This window comes from Nannobrachium achirus (assembly GCF_963921795.1).
Source record: "Nannobrachium achirus genome assembly, chromosome: 15".
Classification (NCBI taxonomy): Eukaryota; Metazoa; Chordata; class Actinopteri; order Myctophiformes; family Myctophidae; genus Nannobrachium; species Nannobrachium achirus.
This window is the reverse complement of record NC_137822.1, coordinates 24,775,057-24,789,713: the sequence shown is the minus strand read 5'-3', so window position 1 is coordinate 24,789,713 and position 14,657 is coordinate 24,775,057. Positions and strand designations below refer to the sequence as shown.

General features: G+C 42.1%; 1 protein-coding gene across 1 annotated transcript in view; it reads left to right on the top strand.

Moving 5' to 3' along the window:
* Positions 1-14,657, top strand: part of dbh (dopamine beta-hydroxylase (dopamine beta-monooxygenase)) — a gene marked incomplete at both ends in the record, with an annotated part of 35,775 nt that overhangs the window by 16,241 nt on the left and 4,877 nt on the right. The window contains 3 exons of the mRNA XM_080743511.1: positions 3,267-3,369; positions 5,042-5,208; positions 6,191-6,334. Of these exons, the coding sequence (XP_080599637.1) occupies positions 3,267-3,369; positions 5,042-5,208; positions 6,191-6,334 (414 nt within the window). The remainder of the gene's footprint in view (positions 1-3,266; positions 3,370-5,041; positions 5,209-6,190; positions 6,335-14,657) is intronic.

Sequence of the window (14,657 nt, the reverse complement as noted above, 5' to 3'; positions counted from 1 at the left end):
ACAGACAGACAGACTGACAGACAGCCAGTGGAGCTTGGCGGTCGCAACTAGAAAACATAACTGACCCACCAACTAACCAACCAACCAATTCATCCCGTCAGCCTTCCAGCGCAGGAGTCAGGGGACGGCACATTTGTAAACCATTCTGCTCTGCTTTGCCTCGCACTGCATCATAACAGCCCAGTCCCTCTCTGATTGGATTATCTGTCAGCCAAACAAAAACGAGCTGTGAAGGCGAGATTAGGAGAGAATTATTCAGGCTTCTTTCATTACTTTTTAATAGTGTTGTTTTATTCTCCCGAGCACCTTGGAGAGGGGGGGAGGGTAGGAGGGACATCATTGTATATTCTTAAACAGATACTGTAAGAAAGAGGAATACAACAAACACATGAGAAAAGAGAACAGAGAGAAAGAGAATGGCACCACGTGTCATTCAGAATCGAACCATTCTGACAGGAAAACAGGATTGTCTCAAAAATGCCCTTGTCTCATTATGGATGCATCAAAATAATTGGTTGTGGGTTTGTGTAAGAAGAGTCTCGACAGACTGTGACTGTATTGAGTAAGACAAGAATGGCAAAGAAACAAAATCAAATGTCCTCGCTGTAATCATTTGGAGTTTCTGTTCCTGTGGCCACTGGCCAGTGCAGAGACAACAGTTCTATTTTGCCTAGGATAAGCAGAATGTTTTTATTCACACATCAAATGAGGATAACAGAAACTAGAAAGATGCAATTGGTAATTGCAAGTGTGGTTGCCGTGACGCAAGTCACTCCTGCACATTTTTTCTATCTTACCATTTGAATGTTCCCCATTCAAGTCAATGGGGAACACTTATTCAATAATAAATGAATGGTCATATATGGAGATCTGATCTCTGTGTCAGTCCCTGTCCCCTTTATGCCCATATAAGGATATCACTTTTATGCCCATATATGGAGATCCCTGATGTCATCATTTTAAGCCCATATCTTGAAATGCCCATATATGGACATACTGTGTCAGTCTCAAGTGGTCTATATGACGTCAGACATGATGTCAGTCAACTCCATATTTGGGATTTGACATATGGCCCAAGTGCGTGCCACCAAAACTGTGGGAGGAGTAGTGCGGCAAAATAAAGTTTATCTACAAAGATGGATGGAAAGATGGATGTATTAAAGTCGGACAAGTACTATAGTCTGATAGCCCTGTGAGGGCAACCACACTAATAAATGCATATTCACTGATGCAGAATTATTTAACACTAGATGAGAAGTGAGAAGTAAGCTTGTTGTCTTTCAAATGCCAGCATATTAATAATATAATATAATAATATATAATAACATGGAGATTTCTCACTGAGAGTGCCATTCAATGGAAATGTAATTAGCCTACTGCAATTAAACTTTCTTCACTCTGGAGAACAAAATACACTTTGTTATCTCAGTGTAAAACAAGCTTAAGATTAATACTCATAATTAATAAATTGTAGACTACTGATGGAGCATTGTAGATTACTGGCAGAAGACTGTTCAATTAGCACAACGATGCAGTACAATGTCTTCTGGATATTACCATAATTAGAGGCACAGTAGTCAAAAAACAGTCCTAAGAGCTTGAATTTCTCCCACTTTTACACATTGATTTCTAGAGGCAATGTTGGAACCACAGACAAGCAGCAGAGATTAAGCTTAAGTTCCATTGGCAGGGCACTGAGAGATGTATTTGACTAATCTTTGCATTCTCAACTTATTGAGGACAGGAATTTAGGGGTCCCTAGAGATTTATGTTATTCAAATACAACATTATGGTGATATCCTATTCATATAATTCTTCTACATAGAAGTCATAGATGTATATAATCTATGTAACCAAATCTGTTTCAATTACCCTTTGGAGGAGGTTTACTTCTGACCGGATCTTCAGATGTAAACCCATCACTCTGGCATAAGTTGTACAGTGCGCTGTGTCATGGCTGTACAAATAGCACCAGTGACGTGCTGGGCCCCTGATTCAGCCCGGGAAAAAGAGTTGTAGAGGCCCTCATTGCGCGCTATAGAGAGAGATCTCTCTATAGCGCTGCTGCTACTCAAAGATTTGCCATTTCAGATCATGACAAGTGACAAGCCAGTGGGCCAATTACTGTACATGAGTTATATTTTGTCATTGTCGGGTGGAAACCTTGTATGTCCAAAACCATTTTAAAAATGATTTAAACTAGTGAAAACAGCCGATCTACAAGCACACAACGCCTCGCACCGCGAGGCGTTGTGTGCTTGTAGATCTGCTGTTTTCACTACTTTTGTGCAACGGCCTTGTATGATGAAGCAGGGCTTTGCTTTGCGAAAAAATGTATACAGTTGAAACTTGGAGATACAAGGTTTCTGCCGCACAGTGACGATTTACTTTGTTGGCCGCCCAGCCCCCAAAATGGAACGAAGACCGACATTTAATTTTTAACTTTTTCCTAATGGCCGTCTTGGACCGTCCGGGAATGAACCGGCCGTTCGGGAGTTGTCCCGCTTTTCCCAATGGCCAGCACGTCCCTGAGTTGTACAGTGCGCTGTGTCATGGCAAATAGCACCTTACTCAACGTCTCTGAAGACAATACTATTTTAACACACTTTCACTGTAGCTACTACTATATTAAGAAATAACAAGGCTATTATTTTCTCTAGGGAGCACCTTAAGACTGAACTCTGCACCTAATGGGGAATAGGAAAAAGTGTGTCTGCGCCTTTGTGCCTGTCTGTGCATAATTAGAATCTGTTTATCGGCCAGATAGTTTCAAGAAGAATATATACAGCAGATGAGAGAAGAAAGAATAAAATAAATACAGTAGCATGTTGATCAGTGCGTGTTACGCTGCATGGCATTACAGTGCAGTGTGAGCTTGCAGATCATAGGTCAATAATGTAAAGCTACATGATGAAATGTCTGCCTGCCTGCTTGCTTTGGGGAGAAATAGAATTTTTTAGACCTTCAGGTCAAAACTTGTGTCAAACCAGAAACAGGATTGTGTCAAAGGTCATACCAAACCAGTATTAATATCAATATATCGTCACTGTTGGGCAGAAACCTTGTATCTACAAGATTCAAATTTGTCTTGCATAAAGCCCTGCTTCACGCACAAAACTAGTGAAAATAGCAGATCTACAAGACGTACACAAGCTTATAGATCAGCTATTTTCACAGTTTTGGACAAGGTTTCCACCCGACGATATGTAAATATCTGTTATTAATTTCAAATATGTTATGTTAATAATATATTTGAACTCTTGCAGGCATTTTACTACCCTCCCGATGCAGGACTGCCATTGGGTGGACCAGGTTCCTCAAGATTCCTTCGACTGGAGGTTCATTACCACAACCCCCTGCTGCTGTCTGGTACGCACGCACGCGCACACACACACACACACACACAAACTGCTCACACACAAATACATGATGCACGTCCTCACTAGGGATGGGACGTTATGAACATTTCATTTCACGATTATTGTGACCAAAGAAATCACGATTTACGATATTATCGCGATAATCAAAATCCATTATCCTGGGGCTAAACATTTGCCAAAAAATAGCAGATCTACAAGCTCACAACGCGTCGCAAAGTGGCGCGTTGTGAGCTTGTAGATCAGCTATTTTTTGTCAAAGACGTTTGATAGAGAGTGAAAAAAAGACTATTAAGTATGTATATTAAAAGTACCTTTTACCAATAGAGGGTTAAATGGTACCGGAATATGCAGCTCAACAAATAAAAAGGTGAATTGATCCCAGTGCATGATGGAGGACGACATCACGATAAATTAAATCTCCACGATACGATTATCGTGAGTGTTTTTTATCACGAAATACGATAATATCGCATATCGTCCCATCCCTAGTCCTCACACTAGCACGCACATGCAGTAAAGTCATTATAGTTTTGGATTCTTTTTCATTTAAGTTTTACTTTTATTTCATCGTGACTACCTGTATATTTTAGTTTAGTTTGAATTAGACTCTTGCTTTCTCTCTGTCGCTTTCGCTCATCTTTCTGAGCTCAGCAGGGACTCTCCTTTCTGTTCACCCTAGAAGCCCCCCAGTCTTTTATCCACTGACCAGACTACTTCAAATACAGACCATAGCCAGCTTTGATCTTGCCTACCTCTAGTCAATATGGGCTTCTGCTGTCTCACTCCACTGCCTCCTCTCTCTGACTGTAGTTTTTTTTTTTTTTTTACCCCAAACCCTTTGAAAGGGTTCTTTGGTTTCTTCCTTCTCATTTAGTGTTCCCCTTCCTTTGCTTCTACTCTATTCCAGTTATTCTCAAACGTTTTAAATTACAAGGACCTCATAACCTAGTCTCAGAGTTACATACCTGTAAGGGTCCATTTGGAAGACCCTGTAAGGGTCCCTGGACCCCAATTTGAGCATTTGTTCTACTCTCTACTGATGGGATCTTGGGGTTTTGGTTGTGTACACAGTACAGTCCACGTTAACTCTCTCAGAGTTAAATGAATGACTACATGAATTATTTACTGTACTTAGCCCCCCCTAAGCCCCCCACCCACAAACCAAATTGTGATGAAAAATATTTAAGGAATAAATACATAAAATATATTTGAATATGTGAAAGACAATTGACTGACTTCTATGTAAACCACACTATGAAATCATACTTGTTATGCTGGAAAGCATCTTCAGCCTCACAAAAACCCTATTCGATAATAACCTACAGTCCACAGATTTGGACCTGGCATCTGCCAATGATCTGGTCTGTTTGTTATCCATACTCTAAGCGAGAGAATCTTGTTTGTCGTAAATTAGTATTGTTCATTATTGTTTGTTGTCAAAATGTATTAGCCCCTGCTCTAAAAAAGCCAGCTCCCCCATAGCCCCCCAGACACAATTCTCTGGAATAATGCATAGAGGGATGAGAAGGGTACTTTTGCAACTAGAATTTTGCACAGAAAATTGTCATGATCTAGAATGTATCCAGAATCTGTGTTTCTTTAAAGCCTCAGCTTCACACTTGATTATGGATGATGTCCTCTAATCTCTACTGTACATGCAGGACGGCATGACTCATCGGGTATACGTTTGGTGTACACGCCCAGTCTGAGGCGCTATGATGCCGGAATCATGGAGCTGGGCCTCGTCTATACTCCAGTTATGGCTGTCCCACCAAAACAACATAGCTTCTTCCTCACCGGATACTGCACATCCAAGTGTACCAACACTGTATGTATATAGAGCTACCGTAAATATGTTTTTTTATATGCTTTATTAACAGTTACATATCGTCGTTGTCCGATGAAAACCTTGTTATGTCCAAAACCGTTCGTTTTGCATTCATCATTTAAAAAGGATTTAGTGCGAGGCGTTGTGTGCTTGTAGATCTGCTGTTTTCACTACTTTTGTGTGATGGCCTTGTATGACGAAGCAGGGCTTTACTTTGCTTTGAAAGAACGTACAAATTTGAAACTTGGAGATACGAGGTTTTCACCCGACAACGACAATATTTTACGTTATCGTTTGTGAATAAAATGTGTTCTGGGATAAGCTTCTTCTGCTCCACTTATTTAGCACAGTAGAGAGAGAGGTAGAGACGTTTTGGTGTCAGTAGTGTACAGTAAGAATAATGTACATCACTGTGACATCACTGTTGCTGGAAGTTATGTGGGAAAAAACTAATTGCTGTCATTGACAGCCCATACATCCAAACAGAAAAGTCCTATCTGATCGTTTAAACAAAGTTAAACTCACCAACATTGCGGCAGTACTGAAAGCTTAAATTATCCTCTTTCTATCTGCAAAGTGTTTGTTTCATAAAAATCCACCATAGGCATGTTATGAGCTACTTTCTGTCAAGACATTGTGAGCAGATTTTTATTTTTCCAAGTGTCAGAGTTTGGAAGCACTCGTTTTCAACAACACAACATCCTACTGCCTCCTGCATTATGTGCAATTTAGAAACAGGTGGTATGCAGGACCGTTGAGTGATTTGCAACTAGCACTTCCAAACTCCAATGCTCCATGCTGCTCAATGTTTTGCCACTCAGTCTAGATTAGGACGGCGGGTCCCAGTGGACGTGCATACCCTCTATTGTTGCATGTTATAAAATCTTGACACTATAATGAACAAAAAAAATCACCTTTATGAAAAAAGATAAGATTCTTCATTATACTTTCTTTCCCCTCTCCCTCTCTGTCCTCATCCCAGGCCTTGCCTCCCAGGGGAATAAACATTTTTGCATCCCAGCTGCACACACACTTGGCTGGGCGTGGAGTGAGGACCGTCCTTGTGAGGGGCGGCAGGGAGCTGGAAGTGGTACAGGAGGACCAGCACTTCAGCACGCACTACCAGGTAGAATTGATCAGAACGGGTACACATTATTGTGTATCATTATTTTATGCTTTAACTATTGAAAATAGCAGATATACAAGCTTGCAGCGCGGCACTGAGTGCTGCGCTGCGAGCTTGTAGATCTGCTATTTTTTTTAAATCGTGAAAATTAGAATTTTGACACGATTCTATAAGTGTCTGAAAACGCTATGTTTTTATGTCAGCAATCTGGTTATAGCCATCGTCAAAGAAAAGGTCCTTTTCACTTAAATGGAGCTCAGTTAGTCTGTTCTCGAGAGACTACTATGTCAGTGGTTCTCAAACATTTTCATGTGAAGGACCCCCAAACTGATATGTATTTTGCCCACGGACCCCCATCTCAAAATCTTTAGTTCCAGGGACCACCCAGAAGCAAAACTTGAGTTACAAAACGTTCGCTTTGAAAATACATATATTCAAAGATTTAGCACACATTTTCACAACTTTTTCAAAAATAGCAGATCTACAAGCTCGCAGCGCGGCACTCGGTGCCGCACTGTGAGCTTGTATATCTGCTATTTTTCACTGGTTGAAGCATTCAATAATTCTAGGCCTAAATGGGTTTAATAGCAGGACTGGTGTTTCCTAAAAGGAGACAACTATATGTCATTGTTCTCTGGGCTGTATGGGAGGAGGAGACCCCCCCTGGCAGACCAAGGACCAGATGGGGGTGGATTATATCTCCTCACTGGCCTTGGAACGCCTCGGGACCTCCCAGGAGGAAGCTAATGGAAAGAGATGTCTGGAGCGCTGTTGGAACCTGTTACCCCCGCTATCCCATCCCTGATAAGTGGTTGAAGATGGATGGATGGGTAGATGGAGGGATGGATGGATGGATGGGTGGATGGAAGGAAGGAAGGAGGGAGGGAGGGATGGATGGATGGATGGATAATGCAGCGATTCTCAACCTTGGGTCGTGAGGATATTGCATGTGGGCCCCAAATAATTAGCCCTATTCACGGCCCGCCCACTCAGCAACTTCCTGGTGCTGAAGTCACGTTTTGAAGGGTAAAACCCTGCTAAAAGCCCATAGAGTTAACACAGAAATCGCAATTTTAATGCAATTTCCGAATAGTGAAGTATAAAATACGGCTAGCTTGATCAAGAACACGAGATAGTAAAAGGCACAAAGCATTATAATTTACTTTACCGTTTCTCAGCACCAGGAAGTTGCTGAGAAATTTGCTGAGTGGGCGGGCCGTGAATAGGGCTTATTGGCAAAACGTAAACATTTTAATGATAATATAATTTTAAAATAAATTGATTTTCTTTGTAATGCAGGTGTTGTTGACCAGAAAGCCCTGGCCGATTTAGCAACCTTGCAACAACATTCTTTGTTTAATTGAACTTTACAGTAGTACTAAAGCAGCAGGGATATTGGATTCTCTGAATGGACGATGCACAGCAGCTACTGTGTGCAACATGCAGTTTGGGTAACGAGCAGAGCAGAACAGAGTCGTTTTTGGATTCATAAAAGCCATTTGTTTCATTTGGGCTCATTAAAGCCCTCGTTCTAAATGATTACCAGGTAATTATGTAGTAGCATAATGGAAGAGGCGCCACCTGAGACGTGAAAAGCCACGGTCTTTGTTAGGTAATTCGCTGTGTGCCAGAATAACAAAGAAGGTAGACCTTCCATCCCGTGGGAAATTCTGTTTTAGCTTCTCCCAGCTGATGGCTGCTCACAGAGGTGGTGCTGGGCGGGGTGGGGGGCAGTGATGGAAAAAGTATTCACATTTCTTACTTAAAGGTGATACACCATGCATTTAAAAGGTATTTATGTCATATTGTTTATGTCCCAAAAACGTTTTTCAAAAGGTTTGAGGCTAAATTACCACTCCTGAATAGAGAGCCTCTCTCATTTTTGAATGGCTCTCAGAGCATTTCAGCTGCAGTACCACCTTTGGCCTGAACTGCGCCCCCATCTTTTGGGACTGTTTTAGTCTAGTCTAGTATTATCGACACAATATCAAAATCTTGTAGTCTTTTAGTCTTAGTCGACAAAATTAACACTGCCAAATTCCAATACTTTTACTTCTACTCCACTACATCTGGGATCCAAATGTTGTATACTTTTACTCCACAACATTTATTTGAAAACTATAGTTACTAGTTACTTTGACAATATAAATTATAATATGTTAAAACATCCATAAACCACTTTAGCCCTATTTTATACCGTGGCTATTTGAAAATAGCTGATCTACAAGCTCACAACGTGTTGCATCGCGATGCGTTGTGAGCTTGTAGATCAGCTATTTTAAACTTGTGAAATGGGACATTCTGCACAATGAGTACTTTTGGTACTTCAAGTGCATTTTGATGCCAATTACCTTTTGTACTTTTACTCAAGTGCATTTTGAATACAGCACTTCTACTTGTAAGGGTGCCCTCAGACCAAAATATGGTCGGCAGTGGATAAACTCTTGTGGTGCGCGGCTGGCAAAAAACGCAGAGAGCATATTCCGTCCCAAAGCCAGTGACGCCCCTGTCACTCACTTCCCGCACCGCCCTCCCTCTCTGTAGCCTGTTACACTAGCGTAGCGATCCTCATCATATTTTACGTGTCAACTCTATAATGGACAGGCGAAGGGTACTCGCCCTTGCTTTATTGGAAGGGGAGATGCAACAAGCTAAAAAGAGAAGAGTTTGGGTGCAGGAGACTCTTGATCAAAACAAAACATCTCCCAGTCCCTTCCTGATTCTCAGAATGTTACGCCTTCGACTCACCCGATTGGACAGGGGGGGAAACCAGAATCTGCGTGGAGAATTTCTTTGCTCCAGCATAAACGCAAGGTCTGCGCGGAGCGCAGATATCCTCCACTGACTAGCTCCTTTCGGAACCCCTCACTCCACTGCTACGCAGCTCCGAGATGGGGTTCCTACTGGTAGCATGCCGGAATCCTGCGGCTGGATCGCCGATCCGCCGTTAGGGAACACTTCTTACCTTTGGTGAACACTCTATCCAAAAAGTGACGGGTCTCTGTTAATCTATAATCGTTTTACTTCTTTAAGGTGGAAGAAACTCGAAGCAAGGGGGTGAAATAACGTTTTTATATCGCTCAGAAGGTCAGCCGGCTCTGTGTTTTTAGACATTCCGGAAGTTGTGGCTGCATAGGGAAACATTACTGCCTCCCCTGGTCACGTGGTATATACACAAGTTACACAACGGGGAAAACACGGGAAAACACAGAGCCGGCTGACCTTCTGAGCGATATAAAAACGTTATTTCACCCCCTTGCTTCGAGTTTCTTCCACCTTAAAGAAGTAAAACGATTATAGATTAACAGAGACCCGTCACTTTTTGGATAGAGTGTTCACCAAAGGTAAGAAGTGTTCGCTAACGGCGGATCGGCGATCCAGCCGCAGGATTCCGGCATGCTACCAGTAGGAACCCCATCTCGGAGCTGCGTAGCAGTGGAGTGAGGGGTTCCGAAAGGAGCTATCCACTGACATGAAACCGCCGCCTTCTCATTGAAATGCATTGGCGGAACGCGGATTCCACTCTCGTAGGCATTTTGGTCTGAGCCCAGCCTAACAGAGTACTTTTACAATGCAGTATTGATACTTTTACTTAAAGTGATAGTTCACCTATTTTTGACATAAAGCTGTGTGAAATACTTGCCATTAAAACAGTGGTTAAAAATGTATTAATTGATTACCAGAGTCCCGTGGTCAGAGTTCTGGTCAGTTTCTAATGAATATTAAGTAGTTCCAATGGGGTGGGGGCCATTTGGCATGGCCCAATCATTGAAAATAGATGAATCCACAAAACTAGCGTCATTTGTATTGTTGGCCTATTTCTACCATATAGAGCGAGGTTTCGTTCTGATCAGCTGCCTGCAAAGCACCTTGTTTTGGGGAAATACGTTGCAGCGGCGTAGTGATACTGGACACAAAAAATAGTACCATGTGACAGAGGGGTCAAAGTTGAACGACAGTTGGTCTATTTGCTAGAAATAGGTCAACAATACAAATGAAGCTAGTTTTAATGATTGGGCCATGAACCCCTGCCAAATCACCGGAACTACTTTATATTCATCTAAAACTGACCAGAACTCTGACCACGGGACTCTGGTAATGGATTAATACATTTGTAACCACTATTTTAATGGCAAGTATTTCACACAGCTTCATGTCAAAAATAGGTGAACTATCACTTTAAGTAGAAAATCGTCGTTGTCGGGTGGAAACCTTGTATCTCCAAGTTTCAAATTTGTATGTTTTTTTCACAAAGTAAAGCCCTGCTTCATCATACAAGGCCGTTGCACAAAAGTAGTGAAAGTAGTTTAAAAGTAGTATAAATCATTTTTAAAATGATTAATGCAAAACAAATGGTTTTGGACATACAAGGTTTTCATCTGACAACAACGAAATGTGAGTACTTTTTCCACCACTGGTTCCATCTTGCCCAGGGACAAACAGCCAAAGCCGGTGACCTTGATTACCAGATGGCCTCTCTTCCCACTAAGCTATGTCCACCGCTATTACATCCAATTTATACGGATCTTCTTGGTACTCAAAGTCGCTTTACAAAAACAGAATAAATAAAAACAATTGTATTATTGTACTGGCAACTAGTTCAAAAGCCAAAAACAAATCAAACAAAAACATTAAAATAAAAAAAGGGCAAAAGGGGGGGTTTAGAATTAGGTGGGGAATGAGATTCTGAAGAGGTGGGTTTTGAGTGAGGTTTTCACAGACAGACAGACAGACAGACAGACAGACAGACGGACGGACGGACGGACGGACGGACGGACGGACGGACGGGTACTCTGACAAAAGGTACACCACGGGCGGTGCGTGCATTTTCAAATTTGCATAATTCCCGAACCACTCTAGTTCCTATAATACAAGCTGTATTTCAATACATCTTGTATACTACATTAGTGGTGTGACATCAGGCATGTCCATAGTATGTTCACATACCATACTGTAGTGTGTGTAGATAGATTATAGCAAGGCGGTTTAATTGATTGAACACATTCTTAATTTGCTCAGGAACATTGCCTATAATTGTGAGTGTGAAGCGTCAGTAACGCTACAGTATAGATCTGCTGCACATCCTGTGTCAAAAATCATCAAGACAAATCATATCATATCCAACATATCAATGCAATGGTGACATATTTTCAAGTCTCAAGTTATAACAAGGACAAATATGTTACATCGCTGCATCAATGTTTGACAACAGCTATTTCGTTTGCATGGGACAGGGTGAGAGTGTTTAAGTTCCCATGTCCGTTTTGTTGTGCAATTTGCTAACCTCTTTAGATTTAACAGTGTGTGTGTGTGTGAGTGTGTGTGTGTGTGTGTGTGTGTGTGTGTGTGTGTGTGTGTGTGTGTGTGTGTGTGTGTGTGTGTGTGTGTGTGTGTGTGTGTGTGTGTGTGTGTGTGTGTGTGTGTGCGTGTGAGACATTACCACTTTTATAAATAACTGAGGTATGCAAATATCAGTTCCATGCTCCAAAGGTGGCAACTGTCACTCAATTTGCAGAGACAGAAAACTACCTTAAATCGGGATTTGGAGAATTAAAATGTGCGAGACCTGTCTTGCAATACAGAGCAGGGATTTTAGCCCTTGTCATTATTGGCTTTCCTGCCAATAACTGCCAACACCTCACCACCAATCTATGGACACTGTACCTAAACACAAGGAGTCTACATTTCTGTCCAGGCTGTGAGACAGTTAGTTCTTTCCTCCTTTCTTGTGTAATCCAAACTACGTTCAAAAGTACATCCCACTTCCAAAGCAGTCAGTTCTTTACAGCATTAATTAAAAATGACAACATTTGGTGTATTGGCTGTAACCTATGAAAGCACATTGCACTTCACATTCACTGTTTGAACATGAAGGAACAGGAATGTTTATGCATTCTCACAGAAGATGTATTTATTATATTTCCTCCAGTAAGAGAGGGAGAGACAGAGACAGAGACAGAGACAGAGAGAGACAGATACAAAGAGAGAGAGAGAGAGAGAGAGAGAGAGAGAGAGAGAGAGAGAGAGAGAGAGAGAGAGAGAGAGAGAGAGAGAGAGAGAGAGAGACAGAGACAGAGACAGAGAGATGCAAACAGCTGTTTCTATGTTTCTATGCCCTAGGTTGAATTTTATTTCACAAAGTTCAGTCACTTCATCCTGGCCATGTGGGATCACAACTCAATTTCTAACCACCCAAGCCCAAAGTGCCTGTGCATTACCGTGTTAACATTATTATCTATGCGTATTGTTTATGATCAGAGCATAGAATTGCTGTTATGAAGCGTGCCTCCTGGTACTTGATCATGCTGTGTGTGAAGAGGAACAGTATGTACTATTGTTAAATGCAATAATATAGGCTACTTGTCTTCCTTCCAACGCTCCTATACCAAATAGTCGCATTTATTCTGTCACTCTGTATCTCTTTGTGCTCTGTTGCTTAAACCACAGGTCTTCAACAGGGGGTCCGGGACCCCTAGGGGGTCCTCTTTGTGTGATAGAAGCTTTTTTTTTCTCCTTTTTTATATTAACCTCTGGAACACTAGTGTCCAAATTCTGAGAACTTTAGCCAAAAATAGCAGATCTACAAGCTCACAACGCCTCGCGCTAGATCGGCTATTTTTGGCAAAGAGGTTTCGTAAAGAGGGTAAAAAGAGCAGACTAAGTACACAGTGAAGGGTCAAATTTATTAAGTATTGACGGTTCAAGTGTTTAAATATCTGAAAACACAAATTGACATGAACCCAAAATACACTGAGAAACTATATGGTATCTATGGGTTGTAGGGGATCCCTGCTTCATCTCTCTCGACTAAGGGGTCCTTGGCCTGGAAACGTTGAAGACCCCTGACTTAAACGATGCTGCTTGATGACTTCTCGTCCCCCCTACCCCTAGTAGCGAAAAAAATACATTCTGAGGACATTACTTGATGACAGCTTTACGCTCCAATATTACAGCATAAGCAAAAACACATGATCAACACATACAGTACACAGTACAGATTCTAAGCAATGCCACAACACACCCAGTCATTTTACAGACACAATGTTTACTATATGCAAGTGCATGTGACCGTACAACATAACTGTTCATGTTTGTTGGGTTGATGCAATGCCAAACACCATCCACACCAGCCAATGTCACATCTGGTACATCAGGTGCTTTGGACTAATGCAAAAGCTGAAAAGGAGGGTAAAGCTACTACTATTCAGTGACATTACACTAGCCTGGCGTTGCTCATACTAATTCCTCACTGCGTATCGGATATTAGTCTGGACTCGCGAGCAGAATTTTCATTTCCAAGGGGTGGGTTAAAAAAAATGGCTCTGGACACGATTGGTTAGACCAGAGTCACCAGACCAATGCTGGGCCCTGATTGGTCCCCCACATTTTGGGGGAGAGGAAATAGATTCACAATTGAGTGGGGCAAGACCCATATTCGCCACGGGCAAGTTTTTTTGCCCAGGCGGATTGTTCTGGTTCCAGGCTAACATTACACAGCCCTGGATAGGCCACCAGGCCTGGCGCAGATCTGTAGTTTTAAGTCAGTCCAGCATACTGTACGTAGTAAGAAGTTCACCCAAACCTCCTGCTCACTGGCACATTAGTTAATGTTACTGTCACTTAATGTTGATGCCGTTGTTGTCACAATAAGATGAGTCAGTCATAATATCCTCAGAAACACTGAGTCAGACTTCACCCAGACCAGGGGGACAGTCCAGTTGTTCTACAGAGCTCACTGAGATCAGGCCAGTCTGACCAAACCCAGACCAACAGCAGGGCGAGTGTCTATTTTGCCGCTGGGTTCCCTTCAGAGGCTCCAGGGAGCCTACTGTAAGTGTCACCTCATTTCCACAAACAGCGAGGCTCTGGCAAGCTCCCCGACAGCTTTGTCGTTGCTATTGTATTCAACATGTCACCAAACGAGACAGCCTTGTGACGTAATACGTCCACTCACTCCTCTGTTTCCTGTTTGGCATGAAAGCTAAAAGCAAATTATGTAAAAACTTCTGATACAATTGTATAGTTCACATAATTCTTTGCATCCCGTATGTGAGAATTGGGGAAAGGCTATTGTATCAATCCAAGCAAGGCTTGCTCTTTCCAAACACCTGCTACAGTATGCTACTTTTCCGCCCAAGGTTAAGTCTGTGTTGTTACGACCAACCTCCCACAATCTTGGTCAGTGTGGTGTGACGGAGTAGGGGGGTCTGTGTGTAGTCTGTGTACTGTCTCACGCAGAGTTAATAAACACACACACGCGAGCACACATGCACACACACATACACACACACACACACACACACACACACACACACACACACAC